This window comes from Theropithecus gelada, chromosome 11 (genome assembly GCF_003255815.1).
Source record: "Theropithecus gelada isolate Dixy chromosome 11, Tgel_1.0, whole genome shotgun sequence".
NCBI lineage: Eukaryota > Metazoa > Chordata > Mammalia > Primates > Cercopithecidae > Theropithecus > Theropithecus gelada.
In genome coordinates, this window is record NC_037679.1 from 120,181,404 (window position 1) to 120,207,242 (window position 25,839).

A 25,839-nucleotide genomic window follows, 5' to 3' on the forward strand; every position below is an offset into this window, starting at 1 on the left:
GCTCACTGCAAGCTCCGCCTCCCGGGTTTACGCCATTCTCCTGCCTCAGCCTCCCAAGTAGCTGGGACTACAAGCGCCTGCCACCTCGCCCGGCTAGTTTTTTGTATTTTTTAGTAGAGACGGGGTTTCACCGTGTCAGTCAGGATGGTCTCGATCTCCTGACCTCGTGATCCGCCCGTCTCGGCCTCCCAAAGTGCTGGGATTACAGGCTTAAGCCACCGCGCCTGGCTATCTATTTTTTTTTTTTTTTTGAAACGGAGTCTTGCTCTGTCACCAGGCTGGAGTGCAGTGGCACAATTATAATCCACTTTCTTTACAGATCTCTCTTTCTCTCTCTGTCTATCTTTCCCCATGAATCATGTATCTATTGTTCCAATCTTCTATGTGGATTAGCTTCCAATTTTTGTTTTATGGATACCATATCTTTATCAACAGTCCTGAGGCTAGTAATGAAAAATTTTTAACAAGCTCTCTTCTGTTTGCTGAATTCTCCCCATTCCTTTTGAGGGCTGTTCGTTTTGATCCTTCTGTTTCGTGTTGTTGATTTGACTTACACATTTCATGATCCTTCACTGCCTGTCGAACTTAAGACACAGGACAAGATATAATGACTGACGGGCTTCTGGGTGATTTCCAACTTCCAGAACTGGGAAACTTTACTCAGGGTGTGAACTGCCATTCTAGGAGTGTCTGTGTGTTTCCTTTCTTTAGAAAAGAGCGTGGGGACAAATGTCAGGGTGGCCTGTAAGGGTGTTGTTCTGCATTTAAGGGTGGAAGTAGGGGTGATGGGTGCAACTGTTCTCTAAATAGATCTTTAATGAGGTCCCCAGGTTTCAGGTTCACCTTTGAACTTTGCCCTCTGTAACTACAGATTCGGCCTCTCCTGGGAACCCTGGTGCATCCCTACTCTGGAGCCTTTCTTTTTGGGGATATCCAGGGCCTCTTCTGCTAACATGCTCTTTTTCTTTTTCCGGTGTTCAAATACTTGCTGATCTCTTTCATATGCTGATATCTTCTTCACTTTCTCCTTACTCTTACAGGTTTCTTCTTTTTTCTCTTCCTGTTTTACTACTTCATGGCCATTTCCATAGGATCTTAGGAAGGAAAGTACGCAAATACATATGTTCAATCGTTATCTTTTATAAGAAGCCTGTGGTATTTATCTTAGAAAGCTATTTTAATCATTGATTGACAAGCCATTGTATCTTCAAATTTTATATTTCAAGGAATTTGGAAACTAAATCCCAATACATTAAAATGTATTGCCCTTACCATTTTTGTTATCTCTTTTTGTTTATTATGTCGACTGTGGCTTATTTATGTGGACGATTAAACTTAAATAGTGTCTTCAAGGATGAATGAAGCAATGAAGATTTATTTAAGCAATACCATAAAACTACTAGACAAGGAAAAATTCATTTGCAGCCATCTCCGAAACTCAAAGAAATATGTGATACATGAGATTTCTATATTAAGTTTATAAATTTTTTAAGTGAACCATCCTACGACATGGAAGGCAAGCTCCCCTGGCTAAAAGCATCCCAGGGAGGAAATGGCCAGGGTTTCATTGGTCACCAGGAAGATAAATACACCCTGCTTAAACCCGGTAAAGGTGAAAAAAATCAGGAAACTTCTTTGCGGTAGCCATGAGAAATATTAGGCATTATTTGAAGGTCAAGCTCACACTTTCAAGGCATTATCACTTATACACCCCTGATCTCTAAATACTACCTTGGTTAAATATTGATCATGCTTCAAGCTCCACTTAAACTGCAAATACTGACCACATCTACCTATTTTTCTCATTGACATCTTTATTGAGGTATGATTGGTATATAATACACTGCACATATTTAAAGTGTACAGTTTGGTAAGTTTTCCCATCACCTTCTAAAATTTTCTTGTGTCCCTTAGTAATCCCTCCCTCCCCCATCTCCTTACCCCCTACCATTTATTTATTTATTTATTTATTTATTTATTTATTTATTTCTGAGACAGAATCTCACTCTATTGCCCAGCCTGGAGTGCAGTGGCGAAATCCTGGCTCACTGCAACCTCCACCTCCTAGGTTCAAGTGATTCTCCTGCCTCAGCCTCCCAAGTAGCTGGGACTACAGGCACATGCTACACCCTGCTCATTTTTGTATTTTTAGTAGGGATGGGGTTTCACCATGTTGGCCAGGCTGGTTTCGAACTCCTGACCTCAGGTGATCCACCCACCTCAGCCTCCCAAAGTGCTGGGATAACAGGCGTGAGTCACCGTGCCTGGCCTTCCCCCTACCATTTCTAGGAAACCATTGATCTACTTTCTGCCTCTATAGATTAGTTTGCATTTTCTAGGATTTTATACAAATGGACTCATTAGATGTAATTTTTTTTTTTTTTTTTTGGTCTGGCTTTTTTCTCTCGAATGATTATTTTGCAATCCAGCCATGGGTTTATTTCCATGTTAGGAATATTACAAATAAAGTTGTTACGAACATTTGCCTACAAGTCTTCATTTGTGGGTGTAGGCTTTTACTTATCCTGGGCGAGGTCATATGATAGATGCCTTTAACTTCTTAAGAAATTACCAAACTCTTTTCCGAAGTGGGTGTAGCATTTTGTGTGCCTACCAGCAGCCTGTGACAACTGCAGTTTCTCTACATCCTCACTAACACTTGAAATGCCCGTTCTTTTCAATTTTAGCTATTGTCATACCTGTGAAGTGACACCTCATTGTGATTTAATTTGCATTTTCCTGATGACCAATGATACCGCACATTTTCTCAGGTGTTTATTTGCCATATATCTTCTCTTGGGAAGTGTCTGTCCAAATCTTTTCCATTTTTTATCGGATTATTTGTGTTCTGATTACTGAGTTGGAGAGTTCTTTATATATTCTGGATACAAGTCCTTTATCAATATGTGATTTGTAAATATTTTCTCCCAGTCTATAGCTCACCATTTCATTCTCTTGCCATGTAGCTAATTTTATTTTTTTGTGATTTTATGGGAATATTTATGTTTTAAACAATGATAATAGTCATATTTATAATTAGCATATCCAGGAATCTGTTTGTTTTAGAGAGCTACACAGAAAAGCTGAGGCGATGCCAAAATTTTAGCTCAATAAACCAACATTTGAAAAAAGCAGGTCACTTCAGCTGTGAGATATGAATCTATAATGGGAAATACAATTCTATGAAATTCACATAGCTTACTTGTTAAAAATTTAAAAATTACAAAAACTATAATTTTAATGGGCTTATAAAGCAAATTCAATTCTGAGTATAAAAAATTTATTTTGAGGGATTGTTTTGTTTGTTTGTTTTGAGACAAAGTTTTGCTCTGTCACCCGGACTGGAGCGCAGTAGTATGATCTTGGCTTACTGCAGCATCTGCCTCCAAGGTGCAAGCGATTCTCCTGCCTCAGCCTCCCACGTAGCCAGTATTACAGGCATATGCCATCATGCCTGGCTAATTTTTGTAATTTTAGTAGAGATGGGGTTTCGCCGTGTTGGCCAGGCTGGTCTCAAACCCCTGAACTCGTGCGATCTGCCCACCTTGGCCTCCCAAAGTGCTGGGATTACAGGCGTGAACCACAGCCCCTGGCCTATTCTGAGTTTCTTAAATCGCAAAAAATATTTCAAATGTAGTATTTCTTCTAGCTCTCTCAGTTTCTCTGTCTCTCTCTCTTCATGTAGATATTTTAGCCTAAATTATTCCAATGAAATAATTTATTCAGCCTCTCTATCTTTCAACCTTTTATAGATAGAAGACTCGCAATCATTAGATTGCCATAGAATATTTGATTATGTGAGTCACATTCAGTAATAATGAAAGGGAAGACTATGAGAGATGGCCCTACACCTTTTACAAGCCCCTCTAAATCCTTAAAGCAGTATCAAAATTCTGCTAAATTTACTTCTGGAATTAAGACAAACTGTAAATGAAGATGTTCAAACGCTCTGTTAAAGCCAGCACCCTAGACTTGCTTATGCCTTTTCTGCAGTCAATGGGAGGCTGAGCGTCACTGCACAGCTCTACTCAGTAACTTCTTTATCAAAAATCTTCTCCCTTATATCTTCTCTTCTCAAGTGCTTGCACCAATTAAAAATATTCTTCCAAAAATAGTTGAGAGGTGCATGGTCTAGATATTCTTGGGAAGTAGCAACTTTGTCCTCTAACATGGAAACACCGTCTCCCCCAGTTGCTGAAGTCAGATAGATACTTGGGCACAGTTTTCTTTCTTTCTCATTCCCAATTCTACTGCCCTGTTCAAGCCACCATCGTGCCTCTGCTGGATGAGGACAGCAGCCTCCCTCTTGATGTACCTGCCTCCGTTCTCTTCCTCCATCGGTCCATTATTCACACTGTTGCCAAGTGATATTTTCAAAATATAAATCAAACACATTACTTTCCTGCTCAAATATTTGCCATAGCTTTTTATTACCTTAAGAATAAAGTCCAAATTTTTTAGTGGGACTTTGCAAGGTTTTCCTTGTTGGACTTTATTCTTAAGGTAATAACAATAGGAGAAGAGAGGGAGATAGAAAGAAAAAAAGTTCAGAATACAAAATGAGCAAAGCTTAATGATTGAATGGATATAGGGTTGTGGTGAGGATTCAATGAGATCATTTAATTAAAAGGGATTTGTGAGACATAAAGCACTATTTTAAGGCTACTATCATATTATTATTCCCACCTGTCTCTCAGTGAATCTCTGAGGATTACTGAATACCAGAAATGTCACTTTTAAGTGGTGTGTTATTCCAGCCTAGGCTCATGAAACCCTGGGACATGGGGCTGGTTGCTACATGGCTCTAGACACTCAGATAAATCTTGAACCCCTGGTTCATCTGCATCCCCAGTGCTTAGAGGTGTAACCTTGAACAGTCATGCTGCCCAGTGTTCAGTAAGTCAGGGTCATTCTGAGAGAGGAACTGTGAAGGTGGCGGAAGTTCCCCAGGCACCACACATGACTCAGACCCATTCTGCCCCACCTGTAGCTTCCCCTCCCATCAAGGAGCTCCTTGTTTTTGCCTCCTCTTGTTGGACTAACTGTGAAGGGCTGTGGAAGCCTTTGAGGACCAGAAGTCTTGAGGCAATAGGTTCTAGTCATGAATCCTTTGAATGCAAGGAACAGAAATCCTAGAAACTGGGAACTAGAAAAATCAGCAGCTGGAGCTAGTCTGGAGATCCTAAGGGTCGTATGGTCTGTCTCACATCTGCATCTGACAAGGTGCTCTGCTCTTCTATGCCAGCAGGCTCTCTACTCACTCATCGTGCACAGGACCCTGCATGGCCCCCTCCAGTTCCATATCTTTCATGTGTGTCATGACTGCTCATCTCCAACGTCCACTAACAACAGCCCTAGTTGTTCATTTCCAGTCCCATATATTCCAATATGAATGGTCCAAATTGTCATTTGAGCAAGACCCCCAAGTCTAAGCTTACTGACTGGCCTATGGGTCAGGTCACCCGGGTTAGGTACTCACTAGTTACCCAATTACTTGAGGCCACAAAATACAAGGTCATGTGTTTTGATGCTCACTTAGCAGGCACTAGAGTGAGAATTCTTCAAGAAAGCAATGTGACTACGGCAACGATAGTTCACATCCCTAATAACTGAGAAGCAACAGAATGTAGCACTGAAAAGTGTAGACTCTGAAGCCAGACCACATTGTTCAAACTTGGCTTCACCAGGTAACCTTGGGTAAGTTGCTTAACTTCTCTGTGTGCTTTGGTTTCCTCATCTGTTGAATGGAAATTATAATAGTACCCATATCATAGTGTTATTGTAAGGACTAAATATGTGTGTGTGTGTGTGTATGTGTGTGTGTGTGTGTGTAAGCCCTTCATGCTTGGTAAAAGATATATATAAGTGCTAGCAATCATTATAGGGATGGAAATCTGAAGCACAGAATAAGGCAAATTAAGAAGGGCTGTAGATGACTAGTTGTATAATATCTGCCCGGATAGAGGGTGAAATTCAGCTAAAGTAGAGAGGGGTGGGAAACAAAAGCAAATACATGAGCACAGTAAGAATGAATTCAGAATTCATCAGTTGAAATTTGGGGGACAGAAATATGGGAGGGGTTAGGGACATAGGACAGCAAAAAGGAACAGAGTGAGTCTGGCTCAGGTGCAGACATGTGCCTCAGCAGCACACACACAGGAAGCTTGGATATGCCCTTATGGTCACAGCATCTTCCAAATGGGTCTTCAGCAACTCTGGCCCCTGGTCTGTTCCCCCAGCAAGAGCAGCTGGTCTAGGATAAAAACCTGAAAACTTCCTGAAGAGTTTAAAAATACTGTATTCTCTTGAGATATGATGTTACTGTAGATATCCAGACTAGATTAATTCATTCAATCATTCACTTATAAAATGGTCATTTGGCACTCACCATGGGCCAGGCTCTGTGCTGGAGGTACAGCCATAAACAGAGCTCAGAGTCCTACAGCTTACAGCATAGGAGGGAACATAATATCCCATGAAGGATGGACAATGGTGGGAAGACTTGCAAAGGAAAAGCAAAGTTGAAGCCCTGGGAAAGGGCTGGAGGAGCAGAGCTGACCTAGGCTGTGGGGTCAATCAAGGTAGGCTTCCTGGAGGAAACTACAAAGGCTGAGTGGAGGAACGCTGGGAGGGGAAGAGGGAAGAAGAGCATCTTAGGCACAGAGAACTGTGTGCTCAAAGGCCTGACAGCAAGAAAGAGAGCAGTGCTTGAGGAACGAAAGGATCCTAGTGTGGCTGGACAGGAGAAGGTGAGGGTGGAGGGGCCAGCAGGGCCATGCCAAGAGGCTGGTGCTTTTATACTCTGGGCAATGAGACTGAGTTTGTCACCTGCAGACTGGATAACTGGATCTCACTCATACTGATGGATTTGCCCTCTCCTGTTTAGCTGGGGATAGGAGCCAGGCACTCTGAAGGGGAAGCAGGGGCCACGGTACCATCAGGGCAGAGGAGAATTCAAGAGCCAGGTGGGTCTGCATCAAGAGCAACTTCTTTGACTTCACAATTTTGCTTAGGGGCCTTGTATTCCTTAAACCACCACCAGGAAACCAAATCTCTGCATGGATATGTTTTCAGTTTTTCATGACTGCACCCCATACAGCCTCAGAAATCCCGATTTTACTGTCCCGCCTTTGTTCCAAGTGCCTCCTAAGAGGCCCTAAAAAATGATGCCAGTGGACTATCTGAAAGTCATTAAAATGAAACAAACACAATTCCATGTTTCTCTTAGTTTCAGGCTACCTCTTGAAGGAGGCAATAGACCCAACTGGGTAGTTTTTCTACAATCCTCACACATACACACACACACACACACATACACATACACATACGGTGTTGCAGTGTCTCTGATGATGTACATCACTTGGTAATTGAAACCCTCAAATGATTGGCTTCGTTTTTAGCTAGGCTTTTTTTTTTTTTTTGCAGTGCCATAGTGAAATATTTACTTAGCCTGCTGTCTTTTTGTGTGAACAGGATACGGTTTGCCCTGGCTTGAGGATGTGCTCTGTGTTGTTTGCTCACGGCACTGTAGAGGACGGTTCCTCCAAGCATTTCCTGCTCTTCCACAACCCATCTCAGAACCAGAGAACCAGCAGGACTAAGGATTGAGTTGAAAAAAGTTGATGAATTTCTGTTTCTTCTTCCGTCTCTACCTCTTCTCCTGGAGGTGTGAACGAATAATGAAACTGCTAAGGAGAAAGGCAGCATGAAAGAAGGAGGCTGCACAATTGGACCTTGCAAATTCAAAATCTAGATCATTAGCCGCAAATCTGAGTTGGAGGTGCTGAATATTCATTCACACGACTGTGCTCATGGCAGCAGCGAGATTTTTTTGCTTGTCACGATGAACAGTGTCCTGACGCCTTGAGACATTAGGTGCTTGCAGAACGTAGTCTGAGGCGACAACAAGGGAAGGAACTTGCCCTTCACCTCCCACACCACTCCAGAAAGCCCCATCGTCGTGCAAAATTACATACACAATCTCATGCCACAAAATATAAACTAACCACTACATTTAAGAAATTCGATTTCTCCCCCATAACTGTCCCCTGTGCTTTCTGAGCACATCGCGTATTTTCTCCTAATCTTAAAATTTAGCTTTAAAGTTCACTGTTAAATAACTAAGCAGGTTTTTAGTCAATAGATCTATGCTGAAGTTTAAGATACACAAAAACTTGAACAGTATTTGAGATCTTTTGTGAGGAATGAGCAAGCAATCAGATATTTGCCTTTTCATATTCTGTAGAATCATACAGCATCTTCTACATAGCTAGGGACTCAAGAATGTTGAAGCTCCAAGCTAAAGCATCTATCAAAGGTTTACATAAATAGAGCATATGGAGGGAAGCAAAAAAGTGGAGGGGTATTCAGAGAGGTGACAACTCTGGAAAGGAAGAATAAAAAAATTTCAAGGAGGCAACAATTCCTACTGTCTGCCAGTCTGTCTAGGAGATTCACTGGGCTGGCCACTCTAGTTCTCCCCAGTTCGGTTGTGCTCCAGGGAAGACAGTGTTAGAGGACAAGAAGCAGGCTGGAAAGAAAGTAGAATGATTCCCTTAGACTGCATGGAATCTCAAACAAGTTTTACTTTTGTGCTATGGATACAAGAAGATCTATTTTCTTTCTCATTGAGGTCGCATCAGTAGATAAACCGTGATCTCTGTGGAAATCTTTTTCCTTATTTTTAAAGTTTACTACTCAATTTTTTTGTTTTTTTGGTCCAAAGCAGCTGTTCTGAATAAAGTTACTCAATATAGTTGGAAAAACTGTCATTTGATCCACTTCTCTCTTTATCAGAATTCTGCGTTTTCTTCTCCTTGAACAGCAGAAATCCTACTGTAAAACAAAATTATTATTTAGGAACAGAAATCAGTTAACTTTCTCATTGTTGAAGGGAGATTGGTCAACAATGGTAGCTGTTTTCCACCGTCTTATTTTTAAGAACATGTAATATTATAGTTGTTTTCTCAGTGCTGGCTTAAAAAGGGAGCGTGGTAAGAACTCATTCTAAAACCACAATTTCTTGGTGCTACAGATCAGTTTACAAAAGGCAATTCTGTAGGCAATGTTATCTAAAAACATATGACTGTGAAAACAGACACCAATTATGGATCAAAGTTTAGGCTCTTTCTTTCTTTCTTTCTTTCTTTCTTTCTTTCTTTCTTTCTTTCTTTTTCTTCCTTTCTTCCTTTCTTCCTTTCTTTCCTTTCTTTCCTTTCTTTCTTTTCTTTCCTTTCTTTCTTCTTCCTTTTTTTTTTCGGCTTTGTTAGCCGAGCTTGTCTAGTGAGATAAATCGCCTGACAGAACCCAGTAAACTAAATGCAGCACATTGATGCCTGTCATTAGAACACCTATGAATGGAGGATAGCACTGTGCAACTTAAAAACAGAAGGTCAAAGATTGCCTTTTAAGAAATGGAAATGTATATGTAGAAATAAATGTTGTCCTTTTCAAAGTATTGATAGTTGTTTTGGGAGACCTTCCACTCATGCAGTCTTGCTATTTCTCCATGTCTTTTTGTTAGTTATTATTTTTAGCATTGTTTTTAAACTCTATGTGACACATTGTTTTGAATAGTCTATATGGGAGCCAATAGTATTCTTGAAGGATGGCTTTAGGCTTTAGAACAATAGACAGTTGTTTAGAGGTGAGTAAATCACGTGTCAGAATCAGAAGAGTTTAGTACTGGGAATGGGCTCTCCTGAATTTGAGTCCAGCACTGTCATCTACTCGTAGTAAGATCATGGGTGAGTCAAACAACTGATGTGAGCCTCACTGGAGCAGTTACTCACTCACTCAGTCAGTCACTCAGTCATTCCATAGAGGTGTACTGAGCATTCACTATGGGGAGTGGATAACAGAAGATGAGGGATGGAGTGATTACCTCTGACTGTAAATTTCTGTCCTAGGTTGGTGATTAATCTTTTTAAAAATTAAAAATAACAGACTAAGTTTACACTAGCATTAAGCAATAAGAATGATATATTTTGGATGGCTTTTAAATCATCATTGATGAAATTTTCCAAAGAAAATCTTTTGAATGACTATAGTTTTAGTAAGTAAAAATTCAACTTTTTTAATTGACAAAGGTGAAGGACCAGGCTCATTTCAGGTGCATTAGTTTGGTATCTGGATCCCTTCCCCCTTAACCTTCCCCTTCACCTTCCCCTTCCCCTTCCCCTTCCCCTTCCCCTTCCCCTTCCCCTTTCCCTTTCCCTCCTTTCCTTTCTTTTCCTTTCCTTTCCTCCCCTCCAGTAGCTTGCAGTCCTAGTCATGCAGCAAATAATCTATGGTATCTTTGAAAAGTACTGAAAAATATGTAGAGGCTTTTAAGTATGTGGAGTCTTTTAAATTTTTTTTTTTTTTGAGATGGAGTCTCTTAGTCACCCAGGCTAAAGTGAAGTAGCACAATCTGTGCTCACTGCAACCTCCGCCTCCTGAGTTCAAGCAATTCTCCAGCCTCAGCCTTCCGAGTAGATGGGATTACAGGCACACGCCACCACGGCTGGCTAATTTTTGTATTTTTTTTTTTTTTTTTTGTAGAGACAGAAGTTTACCCTGTTGGCCAGGCTGGTCTCGAACTCACGACCTCAAGTGATCCGCCTGCCTCAGCCTTCCAAAGTTCTTTGATTACAGGTGTGAGCCACCATTTCCAGCCTAAAAGTACATACTTTAAAAAGTACACACAGGTGCTATATGCCAACCCTCTTCCTGAATTAGAATTTCCTGAGGAAGGTCTAAGTCATAGGCATTTAAAAAAAGAAACATGGGTGACTTGGACATGCAATTCAGAATAAGAACCGGGTTTATAATAACCCCTTGTACTTTTAGAAATTTCTACCTTTATATTAGTATATTATACCTACCTTTTCTCATAAAACTTTCTTGTAGAAATGGGGTTTTGCTGTTTTTCCCAGGCTGGTCTCAAACTCCTAGCCTCAAATAATTGGCCCTTCTTAGCCTCCCAAAGTGTTGGGATTACAGACGTGAGCCACTGTGCCGAGCCCTAAACTTTCCTTTAAAAAATGTTATCTTAGCACATCTTATCAAAACTAAATTCAATGAATATATGGAAATCTGATCCAGAGAGAATTTCTCCGTCTACTGAGTTGTAACATCTCTTTAATTGAGCATTTATTATGTAATCAATTCTGTGTTTGTTGTATGGGTGACTGACTATAAAAGAAAATTAAAATTCAGTCTGTAGCCAAAATGACCAATTTCAGAAATTAGGGAAGATGTTGATAGTATTATGAAAGGGGCATTCAGAATATCCTTATGAATCCCTGAGGATATAAACAGGAAATGCTGCAAGTTGCTAGCTTGGCTTTGTACCCAGACACCACTGAGGATCGGAGGGTGATTCTGAGCTGGATCACAAAGCCTAGGCTAGACACTCATAGTGAGCCTCTTCACAGTCCTGGTCATCACCCCAAATTTTACTGCACTTTCGATGACAACATGAAAGGAAGAAACCAGAAAAAAAGGAAATGGTCAGTGAGTAACAGCACCAGAGAGCCATAAGCCTTCTAAGGGAGCAGCCCCTGACTCAGCCAGCTACCTTTGGTTCTGCGTGGACACTTGAGGAGGAAAGGAGCAAGCACGCTCACCCAGCTTCCAACCAATGAGCTAGAGGGTATGCTGGAATCCAGTAAATCCACAGTTACTTGTGAGGGGTGGCAGTCAAGGTGTGGGGTGGAAAATGGAACTTTCCTACTCTAAAGCCTGCAGATGACAATCTGAATGGGCAAAGAGTAAGGAACTCCTTTTTGGGATTTGCAAAGCACTGTGCATATTTATACACTGAAGTTATTTACAACAACATATTTTAAGTGTCTGTTTTCTGCAATCCCTCCTACTCAGTTTCCTTAGTGCTAACACAGTTCCTAGCACGCAGTAACCATAATGCCTTATAAATGAATGAAAACTATCATATAAAACAATTACAGAATCCAAAACTATATAAATAATAACTGATGTGACACATGCCACTCTATAGAAGTTCAAGAAAGACACAGTTCAATGGCCTCGATAGTTAGGAAAATCTTCACAGAGAAAGTGGGCTTGGGATAGACCCTTACACAGAGTAAACTTTTTATTTACATACATCTGACCTGGACTGTGGACTCTCTTTTTGGATGTTGGAGGAAAGTGACAATCAGCTGACACTTTGAAAGTTAACATAAATTGGAAATCTGTCCAAAGAACTTTAGTGGTCTATATGGTCAATATATAGATCACTTACTGGTATGATTAATTTCTCGTCTAGATGAGCATCCACAGAGGAAAGACTATTACAGAAAATGGTAAATAAAGTGAAAAAAATTTCTCTCATAGAGAGGAAGGGAGTAAAAATGCAACCTGTACATCAACTGAAGTGACTTTTTTTTTTTGAAAACTAAGTTTTTTTTTTTTTTTAACATCATAATGTAATGTGCTCATTAGAAGACAACAAAAATAGGGAGAAAAGGAAAATATCCACATCCCATCAGCAACCATTTTTACATCTCAGTGAGTTTTTTTCTAGGTGCTAGAAACCTCAGACAGCTTGCTTCAATAAACATTTCACATATCCTTCCTTTTCTTCTCTTATGATACTTCCCCTGCTGTCTCTAAACAGAATGTACGCTAAGATTAAATTATTTTGATTTAAAATATGGATTGCTTAGGTTTTAGAAACAGAACTTAAGCTAATGCTTGAACTGAAAATAATCCATGCGATGGAAAGAAATACTCCTTTCCAAAATTTACATGATATAGTCAATGTCTCAGTATGGGCTGCCTATACAGCATTCTCTCTTTAGTTCATTCAATAAACATTTATTGAGTTCCTAATACTGCCAAGCAACCTGGTAGGCACTAGTGATGAAAAGGCAGGTTCCTGCCCGTGAGGAGCAACTTGCTTATGGATAAAAATCACGTTAAGTAAAAAATAGTTGCTGAGGAAGATTGCAAATGATTGACAGGCTTGGGATTCCTAAACTCTGGCCAGACTTTGTTTTTTTAGTATTGAGGTCTGCTGTCTTCTCAGGGGCCGACGAAAGGGTTGGGTATTTAGTCGATCAGCTCTTCCCCCACTCACACAGCACCTTGTACTGGTCTGATTATACTTTTACTCCCCTGGGCAGAGGAGAAAATAAGTGACACTAGGAAGCATTGTTTCCAAGGACTAGGGATAGGGAAGCGGCTGTAGGCTAGGTGAAAAGTTGAGGTCAGTCTGAGATAATGACCTGACCGAACCAGTAGGTCCACCCTGACACATAGCAGAGTTGCCTCAGAGATAAATAACCACAAGCCATGAGTGACCACCTGATGTGAGTTCCCAGCACATTTCCCAACGCAGACGGTACCTGAGATTGACGTGCTGTAGTAGAGTGCCTTTGCCCTGTGTGCCTGTCTGTGCCTTATACACAATTCTGTCCCAGCATGTGTCATGTTTTATGACACTTCCCTGATGATGTGTCTGTCTCCCTTCAGTCGAATGTGAGCTCCTTGAGGGCAGGAACCTGCCTTTTTGTCACCAGTGCCTCCCAGGTTGCTTGGCAATATCAGGCACTCCCTAAATGTTTCTTGAATGAACTAAAGAAAGAATACTTTGTAAGCAGTTTACTACTGAGAAGACATAAAATGAAAAGGCAAAAGTTAGTCTTTAGAAAATGAACGCTTCCTTTTGCCTTAAGGGACGGCAGGTGTTGAGCTTAACTTGGGATGTGTCCTGGCAGGTTTTTAGAGGACTTAATCATGAGGGTACACCCCAAACATAACTACATCAGGAATGTTAAAAAAAAAAAAAACAAAAAAAAAAAACATGTTTTAAGTGCTTTACAGGTGCTTCTGACCTGCATCTCTGGCTAAAAACCGGTGCATGTAAGAATCTATTAACATACCACTTAATTTTATGATTTAGGTTAATAAAGGAGCAACAAAAGTTCCAGGTATAATTAAATAATTGAGCATGGCACTTAACTGATACAAATACATCTCAGCTAAAAGTAGTACCGATTATTAAAAGGCATCTGGCATTTCATCATATGCCAAATTGCAAAAGCATTGTAAATAGACACCCTATAAAATATCTCTCCTGCCCTAGAATGGTTTCATATCTTCCCACGCAAGTTGACAAAAACATTCTGTTATTCAGCTTTCTTGTCTTTTTGGAAATGAACTCACTGCTCACTTGTCATTTCAAATGCTTTCTTTTGCTCCTGCAAGTCTGTTATTGTAGAGATGAGGATGCCCATAGGCTGTGCTGAGTGAGATTCATCTGGGTTACTGCCTAAGTCAGGGAACCTTCACTTTTAAGAGATAGAAATAACTCACTTAAAGAAAAGGAATATTTACTGACTTGGTTATGTATTAACCATTCAACAAGTAAGGATTGAGCCTCTAAGTGCGTGTCAGCTATGGTGATGCGGAGCTAAACAAGGCAGTCTCTTGCCTTGGGATGTTCAGGATGAGTTTGCTTCAGCTGTAATTATTTTCTGGGGCTCAAATAATGTCATCAAGCCTCTCTCTCTCTTTCTTCCCCCTTCCCCACTCCATCTTTTTGGTTATTTTAGCCTCTGTTTCTCTTTGTACATTGGCCTTATTCTCTACTGTCATAGAAAGACTGTCTTCAAGTAGTGGGAAAGGAAGCCCACCATTGGTAGCTCCCCTTCCAAAAGGAAGAAGGGCCTGCACCCTTCACCCCAGAATCCTTGTCTCATGCTGGGTGGAAGGGTTCTCATTCATCCTGCTCTGGCTTAGTCCTCCCTGTGCCCAACCCTTCACCCCAGGGTAGAGATGCCAAGCTTGGCCAGGCCAGGCCCCAGGGCCTGCTGTTACGGTCATGAAGTGGGCAGCAGTCCCATAGATCATGTTGGCGTGGGTGAGGGATCTTTCCACAATATAAAGAGAGATTTTTAGGCCCCCAAAACGATGTCCAATACACCCTGTGTGAGATTTTAGGGAGGAAAACATTAGGGAAATGTGAACATTTTCTTGCCAAGATCTGACTAAATGTAGCTTAATGTTAGATTATTGAAACATTGTTTTTGATACACCAGCAATTCAGTGACTTCTATGAGATAATTTGAAATCAGTTGGGAAATCCAATATGAATTTCCTACTTATTTTGATGTAACTGTCATGAGGTGCACGGCAAAAGCTCAGAAATCAAACGGCAGACTTTTTATGATTGGCTGGGGTGGGCAACATAGCATTTGAGTATAGTCACTTCCCTGCACTAGCAGGTGGGGTCAGAGGTAGAGTGAGGGGAATGGGCTAACAGTGCACTTACAGAAGAAAGAGCACTACACCATGTTCCTCTAGGGATCATTCTGGAAAAGTCTCAATTACAGAGTTAGGTGTGAGTGCAGAGAGTGGTGGTAAGGAAAAGTAAAATGATATTGTGAAACAAAGCACTAATTCAGCAGTTGAAACTTCAGTGATACCAGGCAGTGAGTGTAAGAGAAGAACAGGGAGGATGATAGTTTTTGTGGAGAGTATAGGAAGAGAAAGAATGAGGACAAGATTGCCGAAGAGAAATTTTACAGAAAGATAATGCATAGGAAGGGAAAACTGAATAGGAAAAGAGGGCAGGGCTGGGATACTGGCTAACAATGACTGATTATTTACCCACATCAGGAAATGTTCTCCATGTTTGCATCAACTATTGTACTTATAGTTCATAGCAACCTTCTGAGGTAGGTATTTGTAATATTAACATTTTGCAGAGAGGAAGCTGAGGCTTAGAGAGGTTAAGGAACGTGTCCACAATCACACAGCTGGTAAGAATTAGAGCTGAGATTGGGACTCAGGCAGTCTGGGCTCAGCATCTGTACTCATAACCACATAAAAATGAAAGCATTCATAGAAGTGTAGGGGAAAAAGAACATGGCCCACAAGGCTTTGTCATAGGGCCAAAGATGTCTTTAAAGGTGGTAATGACTAGATATGGAACCAAATACAGGGAAGTAAGTCCATGGAAACATGCATATTATACAAATGATCAAAGATGTCAGTCTGGCTTAGAGTCAGACAATGACTCAGCTATTCTAACTAAAGAAGAGGATTACTGGTCAAAATGAAAATCTTATAGTTTATATATGACACAGGGTGTTTAATGTTATTACTTAGAAAACCTAATTATAATTCATCCCTGTGTCCTGGTTGAGTTACTCCTAAAGACAACTCTCCAAACAAAATAAAAATGGACAGACAAAATATGCTGTTCAAGGATTTTAAAGAAATGTTGTTTGTATCAGAAATATCTGAATCCAGATCACACCATGACTATTTAGAATTTATAAATATTTATTAAAGCCATATTACGACCTTTGCACTGTGCTAGGCACCGTGGGACCAATGGTGATTGAGGAAGCATTGTTTCTACACTCATGGGACTTACGGTCAGGACTCTAGACAGCCTTTGTTCTCACTAACCTGGTATGTGGCAGGGATGTCTGTCCACACAGCACTGTATTCTCTTAACCTGTCTGATTGTCTATATGTGCAATGTACTCATGCAATTTTTTTGTACAATAAAACATCTAAGTCATTCGGCTAAGATAAAATGTAAGTGGAAAGGGCACTGAACTTAGAGCAAGAAGATCTAGGATTTTTTTTTTTTTAATGTAACCTGAAAAGGTTACTTAGCCACTCTGAAGAAATTCCAACTTCACATGGTTTTGGTCAGATTTAAAGAAATAATAAGTAAGAGTACTTTGTAGCCTATAAAGATACATAAACCTTTCTGTAAATAAGTTGTCACTGTAATTATAATTTACAGAAAATATGTTTTTGCCTATTTTAGAGGAATTGTTCAAAAATGTCTTATTAAAACCTGTGCTTTCAAGATATAGCAATAAAATGTGCTGTGGGATAGGATATGAAAGCAGAATGTCTCTATATCCCAAAACTGCGTCATTGAGAAGAAAAATACTGATCCTACCTTCATATGTACGTATCTAGGAACTCTCAGCTGTCTTTCTCCCACCCTGCAAACTCAACTGCATTCTATATAGTCTTACATTCTTTCCTCCCACCTCAGCCTGTGAAGAACTTTCCTCTCAGACTCTCCCACCTCAAGGAACTTGTCTGATCAAATGTCCCCTCCCTCAGGCATCTCTATCACTTTCTACCTCAGCACACAGGCATACTCAAGTGTCTTCCATTAAAAAAAAAAAAAAAAAGGCAAACCATTCCTTGACTTTATATTGTCCCTTTAGCTGCAGCTTTTTCTCTTTCCTTCCCTTCACAGCTAAGTGTCTCGATAGATTCCTTTACCTGTACTCTCCTCCTTTTTCACCTCCTATTCATTCTTAAACTCTTCAAAATCTTGAAACTGCCAGATTGCTCTGGAAAAGGTAACCAATGACCGCCTTGTCATTAAAGTCTGTGGATACCTTATATTTATTTCATGTGATTTCTCTGTGGAGATCAAGGACAGAGTGAATTTGAGGCACTTTTGGAACTTTTATATGGAGATGTGGATAGGTATTTGCATTTGCAGACCTAGAGCTAAGGAGAGAAGTCTGGTCTCCTAAGATAGATAGATTTGGGAGTCTTCAGTGAAGCCATGGAACATGTAGTGTAAGAAGAAAGAGGCTGAAGAAAGGAATCATGAGGTTTACCAATGTTTAGGAGATCAGCAAAAGAAGAACAATCCGTGAAGAAACTTGAGAAGGAGGATATGATGATTTAAAAATATACCTTTAATACCCTTTGATTTTTTGGTGTGCTTCCTTTCAATAAATGGATCTTATTCTCCCCTTGCATGTGGGCTGGGCTTTGTGACTTGATTTTAAAGAGCTGAAAACTCAAGTGTTGCTAAGTGACTTCTGGGGCTGTATCATGCAAAGAATTGCATTTACCTTGTTTTCTCAATCTCGGAATCAGTTATTCTAAAGTCAGCCACCATGTTGTGAGGATACTCAAGCAGCCCTGTGGATAGGCCATCTGGAAAGGAAACAAGATGCACTAGCCGCCTGGGAAGCAGATCTTCCTGCTTCAACTAAGACGGGATCCTCCTGATCGCAGGCCTCCAGTCTTTAAGTCTTTCAGCAGAGAGTCAAGAGATAACAGGAAGAAACAAACCATCCCTGCTGTGTGCTGTTTGAATATTTGACCCACAGAAACCATGAAATAATAATTATTGTTTCAAACCACTAAATGTTGGGGTGATTTGTTATTGTAGCAATAGATAATTAATGCAGAGGATCTAGAATGGCAGTAGAGGCATTAGGAGTGTTTGGTGAGATAACTTAAATTTACAAAAAACCTCCTACTTGTTCTATTGTTAGTTACTGAGGGACATCCAGTGACTCCCTGTATTTCTCTTCTATTTTACTTTAAAAAATTGAGATGTCCTTATATACAATAACATGCACAGATCATAAGTGTTGTTCAGTGACTTTTGACAACTAACACCCATGTGGTCACCCCCTAAGATACAGAAGACTTACTTCCATCACCCAGAAAGTCACCTCTTACTCTTTTCGAGACAATTCTCTCATCCCAACTCCACAATCACTTTTTAAATTACACCTTCTAAAATTTTGCCTTCTAAAATTTTTATATAAATGGAATTATGCAGTACGTATTATTTTGTGTCTGGTTTCTTTCACTCAGCACACTGTTAATGAGATTTATCCAAGTCATTGCCTGCATCAATAGTTCACCCCTTTTCTTATTAGCAAGTGGTATTCCACTGTATGGATATGCCACAATTTGTTTATCCATTCTTCTCCTGTGTTTCTCAATTAAAATACAGTTAGTTATTTCTACAGTATCATATACAGTGGAAAAACCAAAATTACATGTAGAAAAATTTGGTATTATAAATAGCACCTTAAAAATAGGTGAAATGCATGATTAAATGATTGAGATTTATCATTTCTATAGTTCTCCAGAGAATGAAAAAGTTAAGCCAGGTGTGGTGACATGTGTCTATAGTCCTAGCTGCTCAGGAAGCTGAGCTGGGAGGATTGTTTGAGCACAGGTTTGAGTCCAGCCTGGGCAACATAGTGAGACCCCATCTCCAGGGGAAAAAAGAGAGAGAGAGAATGAGAAAGTCATAAGCCCTTTGTTGACCATAAAGATTGCATTGTCCATATGATATTTAACTTGAAAATACAAACTGCCAAGCAAAAATTATAAATGGGTCAATTCTGCTGAGAAAAAATTGAGCCCAAAGACACATTTAGAATTAATGACATAGAAATAAAGAAAATAAAAAAATAGGAGTTGCTTTAATTTGTTCTACACACACTCACACACAAATACACACACAGAGGTCAGCAATATCCCTAGAGTCATTTTAGGTTTGGAGGCCAGCAAGGCATATGGGGGCAGCAGTCCTGCATATCACAAATGAATTCCTAATTGTTTTCAGCAGAGTATTTGATACTTCTTTAAATCGAATCTAATTGAATACTTTAGATATATTTAGTTACATATGAAAAAAAGGCTTGATATAAACCTTGGAAATGTAATAATTTTTTTCCATCCCTTTTTGTTCTTGGGGAATGTAAGATCATGTGTTTGAGAATATGTTGGTTTAAAAATTATTTCTCCTTGGGTTTCCTAAGGACATTTTGTTAATCACACTAGTTTTAAAGAGTTATCATCTTCCCTGTTCTGAACCTCTGATGCATAAATAATTGAAAATAATGTTAAGTTTGAGATGGACTGCAAAGATAGAGATACTGGCTTGATTTTGTTTTCTCCCCCAAGAGGATCAAAATAATCTAAACCATATATTAACTACTCTTCTGCAATTTCTAATTTACAATCTTTGTCAGTTTTGAATTATGGAAGCAGCCAAGAGTATCCGAAAACACTTTGTTCCTACTGTGCCTTTTTTCCCGGTAATATAAATATCTGAAGAGGTTATTGCTTAACCTATAAAATGGTGACATCATAATTTATGAATACTGAAAAACCTGGTTCATTTCTGTTAAACTCTGTGATGAGCTAGACGTGATGATTTTTTCTCAGTGGAAGGTACGTGTAAAAGGAAGTTTTATTTGTTGTATCCGTAATGAGAGTCTGATCTATTTTAGCCTTGATTACTCTCTATCACTATTTGACAGTAACTTTTCTTTGTTTTTACTTTCCGATATCAATTAAGTGAAAATGACATCCTCGTCACTATCAACTCATGGTGTTACCAAAGACCAGGCCTCCTTAAACACAGACTCAACCATGCCGTTGGGAAACTGAGCAGGTGTGAGTTTCCCTAGACCACCAAAGGCTGAAAATTGTAGTCTGCAGTTGTAATCAGACTAGACGAATTTCAATACATCTGGGATGTTGTTCATTTACATTGCTTTCATTTGTAATGTGTCTCAGTGAGGCAATTAAAAGTAAGCTTTTTAAAAAAGAATATATGTACAACTGTTTTATAACTGTAAGCCACTAGTTGTGAAACTCAGAAGACAAACGTACAGCAATATCCTATTATCTAGTTTGACTATTTAAACTTACATATAATTTAAGGTTTTGAGGAAAAGGCTAAAAATGTTTCACTTAGAATTACATGGCAGTTTGGCAGTATGGTCAGCAAATAGAGCTTGTATCTAGTTATAAACTAGTACTAATGGAATAATGGTCTCCTTTGGCCATTAAATATATATTATGGTGATGAATCAAGATATTTTTGTATAGTACTCATCTTTAGGTCTAAGTTTGTAATTAACTCTGTTATAGATACTATGCTACCCATGATAATTAAATTGTTTAAAATCACAATTTAAACAGTCTAGCCACTTGTTTGCCTATAGGCAATATACATACAGGAAATAATTAATAAAACAGTTAATCCTCTAGACCATTGGCTTTGGAGTTCACATCTGGTTCCACTTACCCCCATTCATAAGTAGGTTAGTGACTTTAATCCAATTACTTAATAATTCTGATACTCGAATTTTTTCATCATTAAAAGTGGAAACTGTAATTATAAGGTGGTTATAAGGGGTGACAGTAAAATATGTAAAGCACCAGTCATGTGTTTGTTACAGAATACTCAGCAATAGGTAGCTAATAACAACACATACTTGATTCCAGATAGTCAGTTGACTTTCTATAAATATTTACTGTATTTACATGGGAAAACCAAGCATTTTCTTGTTTTGTCATTTGGGTTCTTCTCAGTCAGGCCCAAGTCAGGTGGGTATCTTGGTGTAATGCCTGGTTTTGTTTGTCTGTTCACAATAGAAACCCCTTGTGGTGTGATGGCCTCAAAGCTGACCATAACCTTGCCTCAGCCACTCTGTTTCTCTGGTGAGAGTGAGTGCTGTTTCTGCTGCCTCTGCATGGGACTGGGATGTGTGGTTTAGATTCTGTTTTCTAAGCAAATGTATTTGTTTCATGAACCATTATTTTTCTCACTGGTCCAGAAGGAAGGCATAAGGAGAACACCGAAGATCATAAAATAAGTAAGGGTGAAGTACGTACTTTTTGTCTTCAAAGTTACTTTTGTGGGGACTTGGCAGTTTACAAAAAGAGCTGATGATGATTAGTTTCTAATTCTAAAGCAAACAGCAGGGAGTTGGACTTTCTTTAAATTTGCTGATAGCGAACAACCTAGGAGTAGCCTTTATCCTAACATCTTGGCAACGTCACTTATTTTTGAATCTAGCTTTCTGAATGTTACAATGACCATACCAAAGGAGATATAAATACCCCCAAAGTGATGGGACCATTTTTTAGTGGTTTCACTGAAATTTGCTCTAAGTGCTACTGAGTAGAGGTATGCGGGAATAAGAATAATCAGTTTTATTGATTTCTTCTGTGACTTTGGGCCAGGACCAAGTCTATTTTGAACATCTTTATATCTTAGCACATTGTAGGTGCTTTAAAAATAACTCTTAAATATTGACTGAGTAAAAGTGTCTGTCTCTAAGATGGACAATCCAATCCCCCTAAGCACTGTTGTGGAGATGAGTGAAGACTAACTAGGAGTCTTGCTTTGTCTCCCAGGCTGGAGTGCAGTGCTGTGATGGCGGCTCACTACAACCTCTGCCTCCCGGGTTCAAGTGATTCTCCTGCCTCAGCCTCCCAAGTAGCTGGGACTGCAGGCGCATGCCACCATGCCTGGCTAATTTTTGTATTTTTAGTGGAGACGGGGTTTCACCATGTTGGCCAGGCTGGTCTTGAACTCTTGATCTTGTGATCCACCCACCTTGGCCTCCCAAAGTGCTGGGCTTACAGGCATGAGCCATCGCGCCCGGCCAACAGAGCTTTTAAAAACAAATACACGTGAGAGGCCAGGTGCATGGTGGCTCTTGTCTGTAATCCCAGCACTTTGGGAAGCTGAAGCAGCAGAATCCCTTGAAACCAGGAGTTCAAGACCAGCTTGGACAACATAATGAGATGCCATCTCTATGAAAAAATAAAAAAAATTAGCCAGGTGTGTTGGCGATTGACTGTAGTCCCAGCCACTTGGGAGACTGAGGAGAGAGAAGCTATTGAGTCGAGGAGTCCGAGGCTGCAGTGAGCTAGGATGGTGACACTGCACTCCAGCCTGGGCAACACAGTGAGCCCCTGTTTGGAAAATAATAATAATTAATAATATATGTGAAAGAGAGTTCCCAATTAGAGAGTTCTAACATCTTTAGAAAGATTCAAAAACACCTAAATGCGAAAAATGTCTGTATTCGTTTGTCAGCTGGATTACAGAGAGCAGAAAGAAAAGAGAGCCTGTGCCTCTGTAGGAAAGTAACAACGACTTAACTTCTGGAAATGACTTCGCAGCTTACAGCCCAGCAATGCCTATTTTGGATTAAACTGTGTATTAATTAAGCTCAAACGATTTCAACATTCATCACGTTGCACTGCACCTCACAGAAAGCAAAACCAAAACAATCCTGGAGTTTTGAGTGAGGAAAACAGACACCCCGCACTCTCACACGCGCGCACTCGCAGCCTGGCGGCCAAGGGACCCGCGCCGGTTCCCGCGGGCGACCTGCAAACCCTGCCTGGGGCCCAGCAGGCGCTGCGTCCCGGCGCGTTGGCAGTTGGCGACCCCCCTCGAATCCCCCTCTGCTGCGGGCTCCCCGTGGCCTTTGGAGGCTCGGTGAGTCGGCTCCAAATGTTTTCCATATTTGTTCAGCCTCCATAATTCGAATACCAGGGCAGGCCGAGCCAGCCGTGCGCCGCGCTCCAGGGCCCAGGGCGCCGCACACGCACCCACCCACCCAGCCTCGCAGCGCCATGGGCAAGAACAAGCAGCCCCGCGGTCAGCAGAGGCAGGGGGGGCCGCCGGCCGCGGACGCCGCTGGGCCCGACGACATGGAGCCGAAGAAGGGCACGGGGGCCCCCAAGGAGTGCGGGGAGGAGGAGCCCCGGACCTGCTGCGGCTGCCGGTTCCCGCTGCTGCTCGCCCTGCTGCAGCTGGCCCTGGGCATCGCCGTGACCGTGGTGGGCTTCCTCATGGCGAGCATCAGCTCCTCCCTGCTAGTCAGGGACACTCCATTTTGGGCTGGGATCATTGTAAGCATCGAGTCTGTTTTGCCTAAGCGCGTTTGCCAAACAGGAATGCGAAGTCGCATGGTCGAGTTGAGACTAACCCAGCTGCATGTGCCCTTCCCCGGGTTCACTCCTCTAACTCGCGCTCTGCTTGGTGACTGATGCGTGGGGCACTGGGTTTTCCCGGGCGGGGCACGGCTGGACGCGATAGAACTCCTGCCCCTCTCCTGCTCGCCGCTCCCAGAGCCTGCACGGGGCCTGACTCTGACGCTCTGGAGCGGGGGAGTTCATTTCAAAAGCTGCTTATTTTGGTCAGACTGAACAACCTCAATAACAACAGCAGATTCATTCGGGCTTTTTCCTTATCCTATTACCAGACCCCACCCCTGTCCTTAAGCAAGTGGCAAAAAGTGAATTAAGTTCATCTAGTAAAAGCAGGAGAGGAGAAAGCCTGTACTTGGAGTTGCCACATTGAGTAGCATTCATTTTATGTTTTAAACTGAAGCTCCGTTAGTAAGTTTCATGAAATGATGGGCTAAGGCAGGAAATGCGAATACAGCAAGCACAGCCTTAATCCACTGGAGTCCAAAGTGGGATAAACTCAGGGCGCTGGCCATGGCAGAAGTATATTTGGGACTCCCCTGATGGATGTACTGTTCTAAGTAGAACAGTACTCAGCTGTTGTGAGTGTTGAAACGTATAGCATACTTGGCTTGGTTAAATGAATTCTTTAATGTAAAACGGGTGCCACTTATTGAATACCTACTGTGTGCACGCCCTGCTAGAGGCCTTACATGTATAATTTCTAATCCCCACATCATCCTGATGGGATCGTTTTAATCATTCTCATTTCTCAAATGAGAGAACCCACGCCAGACTCACCCAGGGTCATGAGTGAGTAAAGCATTCAGCCATGCTGATTGCTTTTTATGCTAGACTATATCTGCATTTTCCTCATTGAACCACGCTGCCACCACATTTGGTTTGTAACTTTAATATTATGTTATATTACAGTGTCTTGTAGCTTATTAAACTCTTTCACATGCGTTATTTCATTTAACCCATGAAACAACACTTTGAAGTGGGAATTGTTATTCCTTTCGGATGTGAGGAAATAGGCTAAGAGAAGTTAGATGACATTCTCAAGCCCAGAGATTGAATGTGGTCGAATCAGGAAAGACTAGAAATGACATTTTTGACTCCTAGTCTCATATTGCATCCTTACTGCTATTACTGACCACAGGAACTATAACTCACAAAACAGCCCTCAAAATAATTTTGTATCACGGACAGACATTAGAGAGACCTGATATATATGCATTGATGGAGGTATTTCCTAATTAAGATTATTTGAATACACAAATTTTTGCATAGTAATTTAAAACTTTAATTTTTGTGCTAAGAATTCCCATGAAATTATCATGATTGGAGTTTTCTAAATCAAGTGATTTTAAAAATAGCTTTTCAGTAAGATATACTGGGTATTTCAGACACCTCAATGACTATCCACATACCCAGGGGGAAAAATGTCTGGCCTTTAATGCCAGGGGAATTAAAACAAAGAATGAAGCTCTTTCATTCAATGTTTTTAAATATCATTTGCGAATGTGTTCCCCATCCTTTCTTTATTGCAACTTCAAAAAGCTTAGCACCAAAGAGGTAAATTAGAAAGAGAAAAAACCTATTTTAAGGTTTAAGGCATGAACATACGAACCGTGCAACCCAGAAAAGTTATGAACTAAATCTCCTGGGGGAAATGATGTTCCTAATTGCCCTGGAAGCTCCCTGGGTGTTGCACAAAGGGCATTATATACAGCCAGGTCTCTGCTCTTTCTGGTTTTCTTTTTTATCATCTAGGATTCATTTGAAGTTTGCTCTCAGTACATAGCCCTCATGAAATCTGTCATCTTAGATTTTCTTTCAGCTGAGAAGCTATGTAGAGCAGAGCAGCTAGTAGAGATGTCCCGAGACTAGTGAGGAGGGTCTCTGAGAAGCCAGGCCAGGAGCAACTGTCATCCTAGCAGGGCCAGAATTTGGGCAATGTGTCACTGTCTCACACAGACACCACGGTCTGCTTGTCCCCACCACACTGTCTGTGGTTGGTCACGGGGCACTCTTCCAAGCTTTCAGGGAAGGGAAAAGAAGCGAGGCAGATGGCGAAGTGCAGATGTGTACGCACCACACCTGGTGTTGAGCCCTAGCTCAGCCACTGTGTGCCGAATAACTTTGGGTTTTGGGGCTTTTTTTGGAGACAGAGACTTGTTCTGTCATCCAGACTGGAGTGCTGTGGCATGATTTTGGCTCACTGCAACCTCCCCCTCCCAGGTTCAAGAGATTCTTGTGCTTCAGCCTCCTAAGTGGCTGGAATTACCAGCGTGCGCCGCCACACCT

The 25,839-nt window shown here is 40.9% G+C and overlaps 1 protein-coding gene across 4 annotated transcripts in view; it reads left to right on the plus strand.

The window, feature by feature from the left end:
- The window catches only part of SSPN (sarcospan), a 112,004-nt gene that overhangs the window by 51,616 nt on the left and 34,549 nt on the right, over positions 1–25,839 (plus strand). The window contains exon 1 of one of the 4 annotated variants that reach the window (XM_025402283.1): positions 22,838–23,056. The exons of 2 other annotated variants lie outside the window; for them this stretch is intronic. Coding sequence is in view for 1 of the 2 variants with exons in the window: in XM_025402282.1 (XP_025258067.1) it covers positions 23,194–23,472 (279 nt within the window). In the remaining variant the exon portion in view is untranslated. Of the gene's footprint in view, positions 1–22,837; positions 23,473–25,839 lie in introns of those variants that run through there. One more of the 4 variants, XM_025402282.1, reaches the window with a different exon arrangement.